At 42.5% G+C, this 20,140-nt stretch overlaps 1 protein-coding gene across 2 annotated transcripts; it reads left to right on the top strand.

Annotated features, from left to right (window-relative positions):
* The first annotated feature begins 572 nt into the window (after positions 1 to 572).
* On the top strand, positions 573 to 18,825 carry slc12a8 (solute carrier family 12 member 8). Of its 2 annotated transcripts, none has more exons than XM_041951216.1 (14): positions 573 to 686; positions 1,587 to 1,757; positions 2,026 to 2,172; positions 3,874 to 4,065; positions 4,178 to 4,409; positions 10,407 to 10,520; positions 10,692 to 10,779; positions 11,364 to 11,451; positions 13,199 to 13,345; positions 15,855 to 16,512; positions 16,626 to 16,723; positions 16,840 to 16,957; positions 18,015 to 18,075; positions 18,275 to 18,825. In XM_041951216.1, the coding sequence occupies exons 2-14, from the start codon at positions 1,614 to 1,616 to the stop codon at positions 18,441 to 18,443; spliced, it is 2,256 nt and encodes a 751-aa protein (XP_041807150.1). In that variant the 5' UTR covers positions 573 to 686; positions 1,587 to 1,613; the 3' UTR covers positions 18,444 to 18,825. The 2 variants fall into 2 exon arrangements, with proteins under 2 accessions (XP_041807150.1, XP_041807149.1); XM_041951215.1 differs by having other exon boundaries at positions 626 to 686; positions 1,580 to 1,757.
* The last annotated feature ends 1,315 nt before the right edge of the window (positions 18,826 to 20,140 follow it).

Genomic DNA, 20,140 nt, shown 5'->3' with positions numbered 1-20,140 from the left:
CTCACTTAGGTAAAGATTAAGCCAGAGAATGGTTTGTTTTTTGATTGAAAATTGACTTTAACAATTAATTGAAAACGTACCAAAATTGCTAAAACTGCACATGAAAGTGTTGTTTCAGCAGGAACTAAGAGAGGGCAAATATTTGCCAGTTTGCGGCCTGTTGCATCGAAAGACATTATTCATATCACTCTATTTAGATAGATCAACAAATAAAGTCTCCCTCATGGGTTAAATGTGACTATACTGTCAGAAAAAGTCAGAAACATCCTAATAATAGGCCTACAGAACAGTTTTTTGGCCCAAAACATGATCCCTTTCCCAGAACCTGGAGTCCACCCACGTTTTGGGAGAGAATTCCACAAATAAAAAGATAAAGTTATTGAGTGGTGTGTGCATTTCTCAGCTTTAATCATTAGTCAACCTTGCCTACTGCGGATCTTGCCAAAACTAACACAGGATCTGTGTGCGAGGCGGCAACACACCCTGGAAGGTAACCAGAGACAACACCTGTTTTCGAAGTTACCTGTCGGCCGTCGACGTTTCCTGAGAACACCTTGTTAACAGCAGGCGGAGCCGGGAGTCCTGTTCACACTGACTGGAGGCGTCACTGAGGCACGATGGGATAATGAACACGTTTACCATTTTAATAGCTGGTTATTCCTCTTTTCCTCAGCAGGGAATGAAAGGTAGGTTTGGCTAGTTAACTGATAGGCGTCAGAAGTGGAGACAGCGCCACGCCAAACACCATTAAAATAAAAGTCGTTTTAAGTATTTGCCTTGTAATTTGTAGGTAATGTAATGTAGGTAATAGAATTTGAATGAAGGCATTTATTAGCGTCAGCCCAATAAAAGGCACTTATTTTGATGAACGTTTAAAATGACACACTTTCTTTCACTCTCCTGCCACAAACGTAATTTTCTTGCTGAGCAATTTAGAAACAAAAATACAAATATTCAATACAATTGTATTTAATAAAGTTGCCGTATTGTTAATTGACCGATTTAAGAGTGAATCCGACTTATTTGGACGAAGTTATTACAGTTTATTTTGCTTTTGCCACTTGGAAACGTTAAAATTGACAATTTTGTTAACGACGTTTGGCTTCGGCCGTGTCCTCACAGCCGGAGTAGCGAGAGAGGCACTGCTGCGGGTTTTATCAGTGAGAAGGACAGACAAGATAGCCTTAATGCTCATTATAGTTAGTAACAAACAAATATATTTTATTTTTCGTGTCGGAATAGTAAATTTACAGCTAAAAATGGAGGTGAACTGGTAAAAAATCACGGCTGCTTAATGCTAATAACGCCTTGCATTGTCTCGACTGACTGATTGTTTGAGTTAGTTGTCAGAGGAAAGTCAGCCTGGCTCCTGGCTCACTATCAGCTGTGGTGGCAGGAGCACACCCTGCGGTATCCGGGTGTCCTCCGGGTGTCCTCCGGCTGCTCCTGCTGCTGTTTACCCGGGACAGTCAGCCTCAGCTCAGCTAACTTCCTGATGTGGTCACTTATTGTTGAATGAAACCTCAAGCTTTTTTTTTTTTTCATGTTGTTTTACATTCAACTTATGATTAACCTGGAGCAAACAGGGCCACCTGCATAGCTGCTTACACCGAATGGTTGCAATGGAAACCCTGCCAGTTGGCTGGACTGTGCACACCTGTGACCAGGAGGGAGACAGGGCAGGACTGCTGAAGAGGGGCGTCCCTGACCCCAACACAAACACATATGTCCACGATCTGTTTCATGAGGACGCACAGGTAGGGTGTTTGCTCTGAAATGCCCTTTTATCCACTAACAGATCTATTCATTATTTGTTGCTAAGTGTGTTTGAAGCTCTTCAATCTGGGTGTTTCTTCAGTCTGAGGCTTTTGGTTTATCTAAAGGGATCAGCATGTCAACTAATATCCCATCAACCTTCAATTGCTCTTAACTTTGTTTCTTCTAAAGCAATCAAAGCAAACAAATAGCCATCTTTCAGGTTTGAATTGACCGCTTTGAACTGATCGGCCACTTTCCTTGGCTCAGGGCTTCCAGCAGTCCAGCCGGCCGTGGTGGAGGATTAAACTGTTTGTGTGGGAGCCGGTGCTCTTCGGTACCTGGGATGGAGTTTTCACCACCTGCATGATCAACATCTTCGGCGTGGTGCTGTTCCTGCGCACCGGCTACCTGGTGGTTAGTGCACACAGGAAAGAACCTGCAGTTTAAACGATTTAGTACACTCTTATTTTGATAGTCTTCCTAAATTCCCCACTAATACAGATTATTTTCACATTTGTGTATTTGTTATTTTAATTTTACCAGAAGGTGTGCTTGAAAAATGCATTTGTGTGCAGCTTTTAAGAGCAGAGCAGTTTATTCATAGAGCACTTTTCACAGACACCGATCACAAAGCGCTTCATAGTGAAAGAAATCAATTCAAGCTCAATCAATTAGAAAATATCGCCTCAAGCGGCGATTCAACAGAAGGAAGCGGCTCAATGGACCAAAATTAAAGCCGCAAGCAGCAACGAGCGACTTTCAGGCTCCACGGAGGTGAGCAAAGTCACTTCAGCTAGTTTAATTCTGTTTTAACAAGGAGTGACACCAATCACACACTTGTTTCATCATCACTAAGCCTGCAGCTTTTCAATAATTGCCCACTCAAAGTTCCGCCATTTGTCCCCCCTACACCGGATTTGAGCTTAACTCGGTGTGTGCTTTCAGGAGGTCGCACAGGATGTCTGCAGTGAGTGTAATCAGGATTGCTCAAAGGCATCTTGTGTTGTGAGGAATTGCCTGATAGGCCTCACTCACTTGCCCCAATCAATATGGCACTTCAGATTTTGGTTGATACTAGCCCCCAGGGCATGGCACTAAAGTAGGTGAAATTCTGCTTACTGGGTTTTGAGCTACACATTTTTGGTATCTATGGTGCCCCCTATAGGTCAGGCTCAAAATGCATCAGTCATGCCTTGAAGATATGTACCCACATTTATGATGACTGGACAAATCGTTGATGAGTTATGACCATTTTCCTACTAAACCCCACCCCTCATGAACTTTTTTGGTTGATGGCGGCAATGTTCTTCGGCTGATCTTGCTCATTTATGACAGAAATGTGCGTCTCAGTCCAGAGATCCTGTATACACATTGGTGTTGATAGAGTCAAAATCCAACAAGTTCTGTTCATATTTTGTCAAAAAAAAATTGAGAATAGCAGAAAATCCATCACAGCAGAAGAAGAAGAAGAAAAAGCATATTATGCTGTTTTTCCCACTCCACCGTGCAGTATCAAGCCTCGTGTCTGGTAATGGTGGTGTGCTTTGCACGTCTCTGTCTTGCCCTGTTGAAGCTTTTGGTTTCTATTTTTATCTCCAACCGTCATTAACTGTGTGTCATCCTGTCAGTTGATGCCTAACACTTTAATGTGCATGTGTCATCACAGGACACAGCTGCAAAGACCCTGTGATCTTCACTGCGGCATCCGTTTGAGTTTAACTTGACAACTAAAACATAGTTTGTCATTTGGGAGATGGGGTTTCCTCTCCAGAGAGCCATGCTTCCTTATGACTTATTGTGCAAAAGTAATGATGTGTGGTGTCCCCGGTTTAATGGGCCTGATTTCACCGGAAGGTCTTCCAAACATGCACGTCATTCCAGACTGTAGTGTAGTGCAGCAAGACTAGGTTGACTATTTCTTTAAGAAGTGAATTACTGATATTATTATATGTATATACATATTGTGCAGATTTGTGTAGTACAAGCTGTGCATCATTATGAAGTCTGTTCAGTTTGCAGCTGCAGATAAGTTGCATGCAGCAGATTAATAGTAGCTGCAGATGTGACTCAGTATTTTGAGTCATCTTCTCTCCCATCATCATCATCATCATCCAGGGGAACACAGGCGTGCTGCTCGGGATGCTGCTCGTCTCGTTGGTCGTGCTGGTTGCTTTAGTGACGGTGATGTCGGGCATCGGCGTGTGTGAGCACTGTGGTGTCGGGAGCGGAGGAATCTACTCCATGATCTCCACCGTCCTGGGTGGCAGGGTGGGGGGCACTGTGGGCCTCCTGTATGTGTTTGGGCAGGTGAGTAACAAACTTTCAGGTAGACTTGAGCGTTTTTGAAGTTTTTTTGTTTGTAATGCAGCCTTTACATTTTCCTATGCTGTCTCCACTCGTGCTGCCGCCTGCCTTGCAGTGCGTAGCTGGGGCCATGTACATCACAGGTTTCTCTGAGTCGGTGGCGGAGGTGCTGGGTCTGCAGAGCCAGTGGGCGGTGCGCGGCATGTCCGTGGCGGTGCTGCTGGCGCTGCTGGGAATCAACCTGGCCGGCGTCAAGTGGATTGTCCGACTCCAGCTGCTGCTGCTGGCTGTGCTGGCCGTCTCCACGCTGGACTTTGTCATCGGCACCTTCACACACCTTGACCCAGGTAGGGGGGCTCTAATAGTTTGCATGAGTATTTTCAAGCCGTAATCACATTATTCACTGTTTACCCCGCAATTATGTTAATGTCAAAACAGCAGCAGCATTTAACCAAAGTACAAATATTTAGGCATTATTAAACATCATCAACATTATTCAGAACCACCGGTGACTGGACTGGTGAATGACTGTTCAGGCCAGTAGGTGTAGCTGTTGTATCACTTATTATTGACTGTATTAGTCTTTAATCTTGCTGAGACTGGATCTCTGCCGTTCACTTCGTCCTGAGACTGGTGTCTGTGTAACAACCTTTCTCAAACACTACATGGTCTGTTTGCCAGTTAACCTGTTTTCCTCCCTTGAGAACTGAGAACTGTAATTTTTGCAATCAGTGAGTGGTTGGTTTTGTTAGAAACGTCTGTGAAGTGTTGTTTTTCTTCTTTGGCTTAAACAAAGTCTGAGACTGCCAGTGTTTATCAAGACGATGTTGTTTTTTTCTTTTGTGGTGAGGAAATGTTGGCTTTTTTGAGTAGATTGTATTCTTTTGCTGCCCTTCAGGAAGTCCTTCCCCACATTTCCTGTTCTCACTGATTATCAACGTCCTGTCCGGTGAGAAGACGAAAGTATTTCAGAAATCAAACCAGACACAAAATAGTCACTGTGCCTTCAAGGAGAAACAGAAAAAAAACATTTCACACATAGTGTAAACTGTCCTGTCCTTTAGCTTTTTCCCAGCAAACCACAAGGAACTCAGTGTACCTGTCCAGCTTCTGCCGAGATTACTCCTCGTATGCCTGTGTTTTAAAAAAAAAAAAACATGAAAAAACTGGACTCATCCACCCCTCCCAACCTCCAGCCTTCCTCATAGCACAGTAGGCCAGTTTGCAGTCCTAAAGAACTGTGGGAGAACCGGCCGTAATGGCTTCTCCAGGTTTTTCCAATTAAGAGCTGCTGTGTGTGTTGTGGTGACCTCATGGTTGGCAGAGGACCAGCAGGTCCACTGGTTCGTTGAAGCAGCCCAGATTAGCGTGCGCTCAACGGCGAGGCGCATCCTGAAGGAAAAGGAGCCGCTGCCAAAATCATGTGGTCACGGTTTGATAGCACGTCCCCGATGAACACTTGGCAAAGGTTTCAGACGCCATCGTACATCACTGGCACAGCAAAGGTGTGACTCGTCAGCCTGGTGTCACTATGCTTGGCAGATATTGGCCATTTGTCAATATTCATGATCTAAAATAGTCAAATTTAGAGTTGAATCATTAATCAATTTATCTATTAGTCAGAAGGATTGATAAATTGTAGATTTGGGATTTTTCAAGCAAAAACGACAAACTTTCTGTGATTCTGGCTTCTCAGTCTTGAGAATTTGCGGCATTTCTCTGTTTTATTTCATTGTAAACTGAAACTTTGGGTGTTGGCGTTGGTCAGACAAAAACATACGATGCTTGAAGCTCTCACCTTGGTATCTGGGAAACTGTGATGAGCATTTCTTCACAATTTTCCTGACATTTCATTGACCAAATGATTAATTGAGAAAATGATGTCCAGATTAATGTGTAATGAAAACAGTCATTATTTTCTGTCCTGCTCGAATTAATAATGTTGTTCCTGCAAAGCTGAACATGCCAGAATTGGTCTGCATTGTTATTTCTATTTGCATTATCGTCTTTGGTGATTACATGTTCTTGATTTTGATGCAGTTTCAGTGATAAAGATGTTTGAATGGGAAACATTGAATCACTGGGGGTTTAGGTACAAATCACACAATAAAGATTATTGTAAAGATTAAAACAAATTAAATGTTTGGATATTTGTATTGACCGTCAAAGTCCCACATTAGTCAAAACCCTGTCACACCACAGCTGAGACATGTATGTCTAAAATGTGACGATGTGTTAGTATCATGAGTAGAAGGATTTAGATTTCATTATTATTCATTCAACTACATAATGGAATACATGTACAGCAATGTATAAAATATAATATAGTATTACTAGAGTCTTCCAACCTCATATCAGCAGACTAAACATGGCTAGATTTGGTTTTAATGACTTAACACTATGAATCAGTTTGGTCAATTTCTCCTCTAAGTAACTAATACTTGGACCAGAACATATATAATTATATGTACATGAAGTCTGACCTGTAGACTGGCCTGGTTTCCTCATTTCTCCTGCCACAAGTGTTTGTTAAGTGACTGATTATGTCGAGTCTTTCCTGCAGTACTGTGACGAGTGGAGTTAGAAGTGAAAAACCGCGTGGTTGCAACATTCAAGACCGCTCAGAATAGTGCTCTATCATCCCTAATGGGAGGACAATTCATTTCCCAATTGTTTTTCTTCGAGTGCGGCAAAAGATTTAGTTTAGTCGGTAACTCTGCCAACGTATTGTCTCTGCAGCCAAACAACTCAAACGCAAAACCCTCTGAGTGTGGTGCACAGATGAAACACAGTCTGACACGCCTTACCCAGTCCCAGACCCTTTAGTCGAAGCCTATTCCCCACAGAACAGGAAGCCATAATGTGCTCCTTGGGTCTGGGGTTTAGGGTGTTAACCAGACTCACCCACATTTTTGGAAAATGACAAAAAGAGAGGGCCGGAACTGAGATCTGAGGCCTGCTGCTACTCCAGAGACTGCTACATCATCTCTCCCTCTGATCCACGCTGTAATATATAGTTCTCAATCATCCCAGTGGGACGTGCCCCACCTCTGTAACATCACAGCCTGCACTGTTCACCATGCACAGCAGTTTATACTGGTTAGTGTGGGAGAGTGAGAGGTCAGTCAGTCTGACTACACATTCCAGTCTGTATAGAGGAATGCTGTGCCCCTCTCTGCCTGTGCACTTGCGCTGCAGACGATATACTTACTGAAATGTGATTGTTTTCACTACGACTTTGTCTAAGACTCTGTTTTCTCAGTAGCTTCATAAAGCAGAGTTACGTTTTGGGGGGTTTGCATTTTTTTTCTAGATTAAAGTCAGCCCACGTTACAGTTGATTACTCCAACCAGTCATATAATATACAAAATAAAGAAGAAATTGCAAGGTGTAGTTGGTATGAAACCTCCATCATTACAGCCATGCAGCCATGAGCTACATGCTAACATCTGCTAACATATTCACAATGACAACTTTAACATGCTGATGTTTAACAGGTATAATGTTCACCATTTTCACTGTCTTAGTTTAGCTAGCAAATGGCTCTAAACACGAAGTACAGCTCAGGTTGATGAAGATTGTCAGTTCTGCAGCTGTTTGGCTGTAAACCAAAGTATTGGACAAAGCTTTGACCTGATGTTGGTGCCACATGAAAGGCTGATTAGGGGGTTAAGATGAAGGGAAAAGCAATATCATTATGCATTATCCTGAGTGAGACATGAATGTCTGTGCTGTCCACTCAATGGATGTTGAGACCCTTCCCACAAAGTCAGTAGGATTCATCCTCTGGGGACCATGAATGCCTGCACAGAATTTTATGGCAGTCAATCCAATAGCTGTTGAGATATTTCAGTCTGGACCAAAGTGATGGACTAACTGACAGATCAAAATTAACCATCCTTGTTGCTCGCATGGCTAAAACCCAATACCAAGCCTACATCAAGACTGGATTACCAACCAGTCAAAGCAGGCAAGTGCCACTTGGCCCCAGACCTTGATGGGCCCCAAAAGCCTTATGTAAAGGAGTCTCACTTGTGATTTGATCACTCCCATTTGGGAATTGGCATGGTACAACATCAACTTGGTCTTGCGGTATTACATAATCTTGTCGTCCTGCCTTGTAGATGAGCTCAGTGTCTATCTGGTTCAAGCACCGTTTAAATTGTTTTTGTTATGTTGTGCTCACATGGTGCATATTCCTAAATAAAGCTGTATTTCATCAGCTTTCTTCAAACTAAGCAACATGCAAAATTGGTTTCTGGTTTGCGGTGAAAAATATAATGAAACTGTCAACTACAGTGTGCTGTGTGTGCTGTGCTTGAAGGCAGACCCGAGGACGTTGAAGTGACCATGCCTTATATACAAGCACTGTATGAGGGAGGTGGGTGCTGTACGTAGTTCCACCTGAAAATGGGAAGCTTCCACAAAAGTTATACTGGAACAATTCATTTGTGTTCATAGAAAGAGATTTTCCTCGTAAATGTGTGAACGCCCTCAGCTGAATGCTCAGAGAGTCTGACATGGTTGGATGCTGGAGTGCGATGTTGTAATATGGGTGGGGAGCCCGTGGTGCAGACATGGACACTGACTGCCCTGGATTTGTTAGATTCTGATTGTTTGGACAGAGGGCGGTCTCACCGGGTCACAGAGTGAACATGAGTCTGGGCTCCTCGTCCCATTTGATGTTAGTTTTCACAGCCTTGTTAAATTCCTATCCAGGAGAACATGTGCACTTGGAATAAGTGGTATATTCAGCCCTTAAGGTTTTGGCTTTTGTCTAAAACAAAAGCAAAAATGAGCGTTCTCGCTCTCCCTCTCTCTCGCTCACCCTCATTCTTTCTCTCAAACTTGGAAGCTGCTGAGCTTCTGAAAAGGGTGGCGACTTCCTTTTGGATAAACATGTCATTAATCTGAGAGAACACATTCTTTCCCATCGCAAGATAACCAAGGGGGAAATGTCCGGTGTTGTAACATAGGCGGGCCCTTCAGATCGTGTGGCTTTTAAATGGCCCCCACCAGTGCACAACAATCTTTCCTCCTGCACAGTCAACAAACCGACCTACGCTGAACTGACCTGTCCAGACTGTAGACTCCATACTTTAAGTGTCTCACTGCTTATTGTCATTCGTTTAGATTTAAAAAAAAAGACATCTAACAGTCTCTAATTGCAGAAATGAGATCCCAGTTTAGGTGTAGTTTCTTCTGGCTTTTGCATTGCCGATAGGAATATGAAAATTTAAATTACAGTATTATTTGGGCCTTTAGTCAATCACCAATATTTAAATTAAATTATGTCAGGAAGTGAGAAACCTCAAACTACAACTGATGTAAAGCAAAATTTTTCAATCCTATAGCAGATATTGTGTGAAATACCTGGTATCTGGGACTGCAGGTCTTTTCTTGGAAAGTCCCCTGGTGCAGACGTGATGTGTTTACATTTCCACTAAGTCTCAACTTATCCAGGAAGTGCATTGCAAAAACTCACCCATGATCAGCAGAGGAAAACAGCACAGTACTGAACACTTGACACCAATGATGGTAACACAGTTAAATCATACTGCAGCTGCCTGCAGGCAGCAATACAGCAGCCAGCCTGCAGTCCAGCAGTATGGCCACCGGGGGAAAGGTTGATTTAATGGGTTTGCTTTGTTTACTTTAAATTTGTGCATTTTTATTCCATGAAAAGTATCTTTTGTCAAGAAATAAAAAATTTGAGGATGTTATTGGGAAAAAAAAACAACTTTATCACAAAGTCTTGCTTAGAGAAACAAATCTGAAAAAACACACTTATATGGAAAAATTGATCAGGTCTTCTGTCCCTTCTCTCTGGACTCATATGTGAATTGAATTCATAATAATCTATTAATATTTAAATGCTTATTGCGTCAGATATGATGAAAAATGTTTATGCTGTCATTTACACAGATGTTGTCATGTGTTCCGAGCTCAAATCATGAACAACTCAGTGGAAGAACTGCTTGCTCTGACCTGAAGGGTACAACAGCTTTGGGTGTAATTAGAAGAGAATGAGTTGTAATAAATTTCCTAATGACAAACTGGCAAAATTCATATGATCATATGAAATAATAAAAAAGCTCCAGAGCAGCCACTAAATGGTCCTTGCAGCGGTTTTTCCCCTTAAATACTGAGAATACTTAAAATGAAGTATCAGCATTGGTGTCAGTAGTAGTGGTGTGAATTATAATGAGCAGTGTTTTGTTAGTCAGTCTTCAGTCAGGCATGTCAGCAGCTAACAGGTTTATACTGTGTTCCACTGTTTGCGCAGTGAAGACATGCCGGCAAACCTGCCGTAAGGTTCAGAACTTTGCCGTCTCCTCTTGCAGAGCATGGTTTCATTGGTTATTCAGCCAGGCTGCTCAGCAGTAACGTGATGCCAGACTACAGCCCAGGAGAAACCTTCTTCACGGTCTTTGGGGTCTTCTTCCCCGCTGCTACAGGTGAGCTTGCCCCCATCGTCTCCTTTTCGATCCAATGTTGCGTGCAGAATCGTCTCAGCTGCCCTTCGACTCTAACTGTCAACACTCCCTTTATTTCTTGCAGCTGCAGTGTAAAAATATGTTTTGTATTTTACAGTATGTTGTGTACATTTTTGTGGTGTGTGTGTGTAGGGGTTATGGCAGGCTTCAACATGAGCTCAGACCTTCAGCGGCCCGAACACAACATCCCTGTGGGAACGCTGGCAGCTGTCTTCACCTCGTACGGCGACCCCCCCTCCCACACACACACACACACACAACAATATTTTTAAGTAAGAAAACAACATATTGAAACATGACACAGTGAAGTACACAGGACTGCGACGACAGTAAAAGTGAACAGACTGACCTAGAGTTAAAGTAATTATATAGCAAGAAACAAAGACAACATAAGTGCTCATTGACGGAAATAGTATGGATCGTTACAGACTGAGCCACGGAGAAGCCTGAAAGCGCCCGCTTGCAAAATGTTAAGTCGTAGCATCAACATGTCAAATTTGTTAATCTATTGAACTACATGCGATGCAACAATGATAGTTCTCAGGTGTAACACTCTTGAGTCTCTCCCTCGAGGTATGAATCACCCAGAAAGGTGCTTTCCAGATGTTTTGATTTTACTTTAGCGGTGCGTTAGATCACCTTCTGGGGCGTCTTCACCTTTTCCACCCTCGTCGGAGAGAACAAACCCTCCCGCATTCCCAGCGCGGCCCCATCAGACAGCGGAGGTGTCATGACACAGTTCTTCTGTCAATAGTGAGAACAGTCGTTCAGAATCCTGCGTGTTGTACTGTCGGTGACCCACAGGTGGTTCCTGTATCTGGTCTTTGTCTTCCTCCTGGGGGCCATCTGCACCAGAGAAGCTCTGCGCTATGACTTCTTGATAGCAGAAAAGGTAAACTCCTCACTCTCTCACTCTTTCCACGCTGCCCTGTTTAGAGAAGCCCTCTCAACAGACGGGGTGAGGTGAGGGGATTCCCCATGATGCCTCACTTTGTTGATGTGGTGTGACTGGTTCAGGTTCTGACTGTGTGCATGTTCTCAGCTTCGATACATTCAAGTGGAAATGCAGATAATTTACACCATACTCGGGTTCAGGCGTATGAAAAATACTGGGCACCTGCACTTGTGGTCTTCAGCACAGGTCCATTTAATCTTTTCCCAATACTTCTTAATGCAAAAACAACTATGTGTATCCCACAGTTCATGTGCCATGTTCAGCCCTTAACCATGATATCAGACAGAAACCATCGTTCATCAGACCTACATGCCTCTGAGTAACTCACTTTAATTGCTTTATTAATTGAACTGTATTTTTGCGTCCCAGTGAGCTCTCATAACCTTCAGAAATACATTACACAAGCACCTGACTACTTGGAAATACAGTTTCACTACAGAGACCTTTATCAGGCAAATCATTCTCTGGCCTTCTTTTCATAAACCTTTCTCACCATTGCATTGATGTACTAAGCAGGTAATTAAATTAATTAAATGAGTGAAGAATCACAATCAGAATACTTTACTGATCCTTCAGGGGAAATTGCATCAGCTGTTGCTCCTATTGTAGAACAAGTAAATAAAATACAAATAGGAAATAAGAAATATCTTAAAGGATATGGACACTAAGGTACATACTTAATGAAAGGCAAGATTAGTAAGACTAGTAAGTAATAAATAAAATTACTTTAATAAGGACAAATACTTAAAATAAAGTGCATAAACAAACAGTAGTGTTAATCAGGTATGATATGAGGATGAGATGTATTGGTGATGGTGTGCAGTAGACAGTGTTAGCCTTCACCAGCAGTCTGTACACTGCGTTCAGATCTGTAGTTAAAGGCTATAGCTTTGAGTGGATCACTGACTTTACTTTCTCAGTCATAAATTGGTGAGTTTGTCGCACTGATTATTGAGAGCTTACAGACTTTTATTCACATGTGTAAACTGGGATCCCAGCACTCCAAAAGCACAATAGTCTCCACTGTCTGGCCTCAGTCTCACACACTGTGTGTATTACATGTCTGTTGAATGGAGGTTTGACACTTGAACTCTGAATTCTTGGCCACATTGAGCCTGAGTTTTGCTCCATGTGGACATCTGATGCCTGAAGGATCGGGCATGACGGCTCAGCTTGTGCAGAGTAGAGCTCAGGTTAGATCCATGCACATACAATAACACACAGACTGTCCACAGCTTTGTGATGTGCCATGAAAAGTGAGAGGAAGTGACTGTGATGAATGAGATGTCAGTTTGTGTTTTAGTCCATCTGCGTCAGGGCGAGATCTGAATCAGGGAGTGTTCTGCTGGGAATGAACAGACCTCAGCAGATGTCAGTAGCAAGAACATCCAGCTGCAAACAAGGTTCCTGACCAGTCACTTTAAGACATTGTGGACGAGTGTGAACAATCAGTGTATTAATGCAAATCTGTGATTAATTTACTGTTAATAATAACTCATATTAAAGTTTGATTGTGCTTTAACCAATATTTGACTTAAAGTCCTTGACTTCTCCATCAGTGGTTAGTTCTCATTGTTTTCATAAGGGGCTGGCTGCAGCGGAACTCAACTGGGTGTAGCTGTTGTGAGCTCTCAACCCCACCCCATCCTCTTCCACCCTCTGTTTGTTTTCCTTCTTCCTCCAGGTCTCCTTGGTGGGTTTCCTCTTTCTGCTGGGCCTCTACATCTCCTCCCTGGCTTCCTGCATGGGCGGCCTGTACGGGGCACCCAGGATCCTCCAGTGCATCGCCCAAGAGAGGGTCATCCCAGCTCTGGCCTTCCTGGGAAGAGGGGTGGGTGGATGGATGGATGGAGCCATAAAGGGAGGGTTGTCTGGACATTGACAGTATACTGAAAAATATTAGCTACAGTTGCCATGATTAAATGCAGATTACTGAGTGAGGGTGTGTGTTCATGCACCGGTGAGTTCACTTACATGCAGAATTTGAAGCAGTGTTTTTTTATGACTATTTAAATTGTCACATTAACTTTATAGAACCTGATTAACACTTCTATTTGGACTAACTTTGTGACAAATTGTTTGCTGCACATGTTTGCACCATTTATCATTTTTAGACAAACTCATAGATCCCTTTTTTATGCCTCTGCCTTCAGTTAGCCTAACCTAGCTTAGCTCAGTTCATGAAGTCTGTGGGTAGACATTCACAGTCTAAGCTCTAAAAAGATTTATTGCTGCATGGTCTTTTTAAACAATATAATACAAGCATTAAAATAGACGAAACAATCCCAAACGGTGGTCCACTTATGGAATTTGTGTAGAGCTTCCAACCATATTGCATCAAACTTGATGCTTAACTTTTAAATCAACGTAGACGAGATTTCCTTGAAGTTTGCTTTACTTCTTACTACTTTGATTAAAATCATAAATTGAGCTTACACAAAAACAACAAATCTTCCTCCATGATAACTGAGCAAGCTGCCCCTCACATAACTGCACATCAATCAAGACTGTGTGAAACCACTGGGAACCTTCCAAAAGCTCTGTAATAAGCTAGAAATGGGACCTTGAGTCAAAATTATCATTTGCGTATTTATGAAGTTGTTAATTCCACTTGTAACATAAAGCATTTCCTGTTTGAATGTGCAATCATATTCAGCAGGCTTTGCTACGTTGGGCTTCTCAGGCAGTGCTTCTCTCAGGGCGTACACAACCTGCCTCCTTCAACAGGAAAGATAAACTTAACCCAAATCTAAACCTGGACAACACATTTGTTTGAAGGAACTGGTGAGTGGTGAGCTTTGCATATCATGAAATTTAGGATTTTGTGTCCTAAAGTAAAATGATTTCACCTTTAACGTAAAATGCATAGAAAAAAACAAATTCCCAAATAACTAACTACATCTTTAAAGTTAAAAATGCACTGATTCACTGAACTGTTAAATAAATCATGTTAACATGAGTCATGCAAAGCTTGTAATAGTGATATCATCCCTGACTAGCTGCTGTGATTGACGTATTGTAACCTAATAAGTGTGTGTAGCCTGGATGTATGGGGGGGTGTGGTGGGTGGACCGAACAGGAAACAGTGACAGGACTGCCTAAGTATAGACTGCAGACCCCACTCCATAGAAGTGACCGGACTGACTGCAATACAGCAATGAGTTACGACTCCCTGCTGCTACACATCCACACACACACACAGTCACGTTGGCGACCCGACCCCTTCCACCTCCACTTTTCCTCAGACTTCCCTGGATGGCAGCAGTGTCTGACCTCTCTCAGCGGGCTGGAATGAGGCCCTAGACATCTTGGCCCAAATCAAAGCTTCAGAACAAACGCAGGAAGGGGGCGACGGGCAGGGCCCTGCTCCCTGTACTGTGTGCACTGGAGGCCCGCCAGGCATGCAGCAGTGCTCCTTAAACTGTGTGATAGAACCTGGGAAGTGAAAGCAAGATGGCTAACAAACCACATGTTAAAACAATTTGTCCATTTTGAGAGCGGGATTATTGTTGGGCCACTGGTTTTACCCTGTTACAGACGTGTTTCCTGTATGTTTAACGGTGATCAGGTTCAGTTCAGGAATGAGTGGAAGTCAAATTACTCAATGTTTTCCTCTTTGTTGTGGAGCAGAAGGCACATGTTTAACATATTAAGTTAAATGTAATTTAGGCAGACACTTTAAATGAAGAAGATAGCATTAATACTAAAAGGGGAACTTATTTCCCCGTGGGCCTTTCAGCTTTCCAGAGTCAGGTTTATTTAGCAGTTTTGTGGTGAAAAAACAAAAAGTTTCAAGTATCTAATGTACACGTATGGCTAACCGTCCCATTGCTACTGTTAGTAAACCCAGTTGTCAGGAGTTTTATTTTTTATTTTTCATTTTTATTAAATGCACATTAGAAACCAAATATCTACCTACCTTCAGCTGGTTTGGTTTTACTTCCTGTAGGTGTTGGTTTCTTCTTAGTGTCCAGAAATTAAACCGTTTTATTTGGGCAAAAGGTTAAAGATGCAAATCTACAGAATCACAATCTGGAGGAATGGCATTCTGCATACAAAGCTGTGTACACAAGTTTTAACTTCATTCTAATTTAATTCACTTTTTGTGAGTCAATTAAAATTTTCAGCTTTGATGCATTTTTCTGTAAATCAAATGTTTTTTTTTCAAGAATTTAATGCTCCTTTCAGCTTTGTAGGAGCATTTTCTCAAACCATTAAATAACACTGTATCCTTGATTTTAGTTGAAAAGTTAAAAATCTCCTCTTTGGTGAACCGTAGATGTTCATATGTAGTGCAGTCGCCACTTTCTGTATTGTGACAGTCTCCCATTCTCCAACAGAAAGGCCCAAACAGGACTCCAGTGGCAGCTATCTGTCTGACCAGCCTGCTGACCATGGCCTTCATTTTCATAGGTCGGGTCAACGTGCTGGCGCCCATCGTCAGCATCAACTTCATGCTCACCTACAGCTTCATCGACTACTCCTACTTCAGTGTGGCCATGACCCTCCACCTGCAGAGTAAAGAGAAGAGGGACCCCCTCATCCCGGCCAAAGTCAACCACTGTAGGTCGGGCAGGCAGAGCTCTAAGCCTCTGATCGAGGCCACTTTCCCAAACTATGGGAGCAGAGGCGAGAGTTTGCAGAATAAAGGCACTCTGTTGGAGTTCACCAAGGACATGGACCAGATTTTCCCAACCTCATCAAATGTTGATGCTGTGGCTGAGAAGTGTTCCATGCAGCAGCTAAGCAGTAGATGCAATGGCAGAAAGGCTAATGTTAAGCAGAAGCTGATGGACAGCTTTGGTTTGGACCTAAACAGCAATATGTTCTCAGAGGAGAAAGGACAGGAGATGGGTTCAGTGCCCGTTCACAAGGAAGCTGAGGCGGAGCGTGGCGTCGGCGAGCCCGAGGCTGCAGAAGAACCGCAAGTCAAATGCCGTTCAAACATACACCATGCTGAGCAGGATTCATCAGCAGAGCCTCACAACCCCAGCACAGGTGATCAGCTCTAAGCATCAAACGCCAGGCTTGACGAGACAAGACAGGACTAGACGTCATAGAGCTTAGTTGGACCTGTTTTTTGTAACCTGGCCCTTTATTAAATGTTTCAGGTGCTGGGAGTAAAGCAGAACACCAGAGCTTTGAAATCAAACCCATGCAGGATTCATTCTATGCAAAGTTCTGCAACCACTGGGTTGCTCTCATCGGGGTAGGTTACACATTTCGTGCTGTACATGATTTCTTTTTGTTAAAATTTTCATCACGTTTTAAGTTAATGTTTACAGAATTAAAAGAACAACATGAACATATTTGTTTTTCTCTCAGGCGCTGAGCTCCGTAGTGATCATGTTTGTTATTCAGTGGGTTTATGCCTTTGCAAACATAGTGGTCGCCTTGCTGCTCTTCCTCTACATCGGGAAAACAAGTCCTGGACTACCTATAGGTGATTTCCATCTGTTCATTTCCTGTTTAGAGACACGTAGCTTCATGGTGACATCCCGTTAAGGTGCTTTTTAACAATATAGCTCATGTGAGATGGCCGTTGTGGCTTCACCCATATTTCCCGAGAACAGCAGTAGAGTGTTTTCTTGCGACTATTGCTGGAAACCTCCAATAAACCAACCAGATAAGAAAAGCTTTCTTTTTTCCTTTCAGTAGCATCTTTATTTTACCGTGAAACTGTGCTGATTGTAGAGATCTTCTGTGCTGCCGGGTTGAAAGTCTGTGTGAAGCATCGACGTTTTTACAATTTGTCACTTCTTTGTAGCATCCATATTTGAAGCATTGTTGTCCACCACAAGCTTAAGTGATTGTTGTTAGACCATGTGATGAAGATCTCTGTCAGTCCTCTGTGCTCTGTGAAAATAGTCTCTAAGTGAAGACACAGATGGCTCTCACTGGAATCATACATGTCAATATAGTGTTAACTTCCATTTTGCCAAAAAATACACTTAATACTTTTATTAAATTCCTTTAAAGTCTTCACTACATATATGAGTCTGGACAGGCATGGATGTAAATGCAACTTGACTGGTTAGTGGAGGCATATAACTGCAAGGTGGTGGTTCTAGTTACACTTGGTCAGTCGTCATGTGACCGGTTAATGTACTCGGACGCATTGCTGAGACTTTCACTTGCGGTCTTTTTGCCGGGCAGGCTGGCAGCTGTTGTGGCTTAGGATTTCTTGAATAGCTGAATGGGGACACCGAGCATCTGTGCATTAAAGTCACCACATAACAGCGTGCCTGAACGGTCTGACTCACGACATTTCTGAGCAGCAGCTCTGCAAGTGTCACCCACTTGTCCCACAGGTGGTCGATGTGTGTTTCTCTCCACTCTGCTATTGGATCTGCAGTGCATTGACTTCTTATGCTGACAACCAATGAAATAGTGAATTTAAACTTCCTATTAATAATAATACATATTTTTTACCAGTTTTCTGCTGGTGCTGCAACTCATTTCTTCATTTCTTAAAATAACAGTTTGATTTTTTTTTGCAGGAATTGCAGCTCGATTCAGCTTCTTCACGTGGCTCAAAGCAACACTGAACAGCATTTGCAGGTATTGAATGAAGTCATTCATCAAAGAAATTTCAAGTTATATTATCTGTCCAGCACAGACTGAAACTAAAGTAACTGTTCATGCTTCTCATAATCTGTTGGTTCTTGTATTTGTAAGTCAGAGAATGTGCGATGAGAAATGTTCTCTGTACAGTGTGACCTGCTACCTGTGTCTCCATACTGTTTCCCTACCATCTCAGGAGGAAAGGATCTCCTCGGGATGAGATGGTGGTCACGCCCTCTCTGTCTGGCATCGGGCTGAAAACCAAGCAGCTAACGCAGGAAAACGCTGACTTTGCCTCTCGTCACCGCCATCACCAATCCTCGTTCATCAGGGCCGACAAGATGGTGCAACCACCGCTCCACTGACTGACTGAAACAGAGCCTCCCGTACATGTCACAGCTGTCAGCCTGAAACCACATTTTCTGCCTCAAACCGTGCCTCGTGTTGCCTTATGGGCCACATTCTGCACACATATTGTATTTAACCAAGATTCAGCGGCTCTGATCATTTCCCGCTGGTGGTTGGAGGGAGTCTAAGTTTCTCCTATTTGCACAAAGTGTGTGTGCTCATGTGAGAGGACAAGAGAGATTTTTGTGGACTGGAGGTAGCTGGAGTTTTTCTTCTGTAAAAGTTGATTTTGTCCTAACACACTTCCTGGCTTTAACCTTGACTGAAGTATTGCAATCTTTGTAACTCTCCACTGTTAAAAGTTTTTGTTGTCAGATTACTGTACTGCTGGTGCTCATGTGGCTGAAATATCCTGTGAACATGTGACACAAAGGTTTAATTAAAATATGTTTCTTCACTCCCAGGCTGTACTTATTTCGCTTTTCCTAGTTGTGAGTCACGTTTCAGATGTGGCAGAAGTGTTTGTGCAGACTGAAAATAAATAGACAATTCTCATATTCGTTACCGGCATCTGGGTTAAAGAAAAATAACAAATGTGAGTGTCTACATAAATAATGCAGAAAGTTTCCTGCAAGAAAGACTGATGGTGTTGAGGAGAGGAAGAGGAAGAGGAGAAGATGCTGTGTTTAAAAATCCAAGCTTTAAAGGCAGTTCAATCAAAACCAAAAGTGCTATTAGATGCATTTGAATGCACCAAATCTTTAAGTTTTCTACATGAATGTGAAGTGCTTTCCTGTTAAAAATCACAGCCAACTGATCCAACTTGTTAAGAAAATCATTTCTGACTGAGATCGATGTCAGAGAAAGAACGTCAGATAAGCCAATAGCTCGGAATGAGAGGTGATCTGTTGTAAACCCGTGCTGAATAGCACAGTCTGTATTACAAAAGCTCACGTTATCTGGGTGAATCTGTGAATCGCAGCCTTTAAGGATCTGCTGGCGTAGCAGCTCAACAGCAGGGCTCTGAAAACCACTTCCTCTTAGTATTTTGTTGTCATAGCTGCAACAGGCAATAATGTTTGCAGATGCTGGTACCTTGTTTCCTCATCAGCTTCTAGATGACTGTCAGTGAGGAGAACATTGTCTGAGCATCAGATGCTTCTCTGAAGTGGACAGAGTGGGACAGAGTGGGACAGTGCACAGTGTATAACTTTAATATTTGAGTCTTAGATATCCAACAACAAAATCCAACTACAATTTGAACATTACAGGCAACGTTGTCAGGTTACAAAATGTAATAAAGTTGTATTTGTATTTCAGCAATTTAAGGCACTTGTTTTCTGCACCAACAGCTTCGCTCTCTGTTGTAAAATTGTTAATATTCTCCATCATGTGACAACATGTTGTGTTGCTGTTGTTACTCTTGCAGGTCACTGAGAGCATTCAGAAGCATTTTAGCCATTTACACAATTTATTGGTAATACTGTTTTGAAAGGCTAAAACAAGGCTGTAGCTAAAAGATGAGACATGTGGGATGCTTTGCAGTAGAATCTGTTGGAGGTGTATTTATTTAATGCTTTCTGCATTAATTGATAACTGGGGTTGAAATAATTGTTTTTAATGACTTCCTGCCATCTAAATTTCAATACTTGCCTGCAAACACCGGAAGTTCAGAGCTGTGTCACCAGAATGGTACATGTGTGAAAATGACTGT

This window comes from Chelmon rostratus, chromosome 13, assembly GCF_017976325.1.
Source record: "Chelmon rostratus isolate fCheRos1 chromosome 13, fCheRos1.pri, whole genome shotgun sequence".
In the NCBI taxonomy this organism is placed as follows: domain Eukaryota; kingdom Metazoa; phylum Chordata; class Actinopteri; order Chaetodontiformes; family Chaetodontidae; genus Chelmon; species Chelmon rostratus.
This window is presented reverse-complemented; position numbering and strand designations above follow the sequence as displayed.

What these genes read in the sequence shown, in the direction of transcription:
- slc12a8 (XM_041951216.1), top strand. Translation starts at nt 1,614, where the DNA reads ATGGTTGCAATGGAAACCCTGCCAGTTGGCTGGACTGTGCACACCTGT. An exon ending in GCCTCACAACCCCAGCACAG is followed by an intron (nt 16,513 to 16,625) that starts GTGATCAGCTCT and finishes TAAATGTTTCAG; the next exon opens with GTGCTGGGAGTAAAGCAGAA. An exon ending in AAGTCCTGGACTACCTATAG is followed by an intron (nt 16,958 to 18,014) that starts GTGATTTCCATC and finishes TTTTTTTTGCAG; the next exon opens with GAATTGCAGCTCGATTCAGC.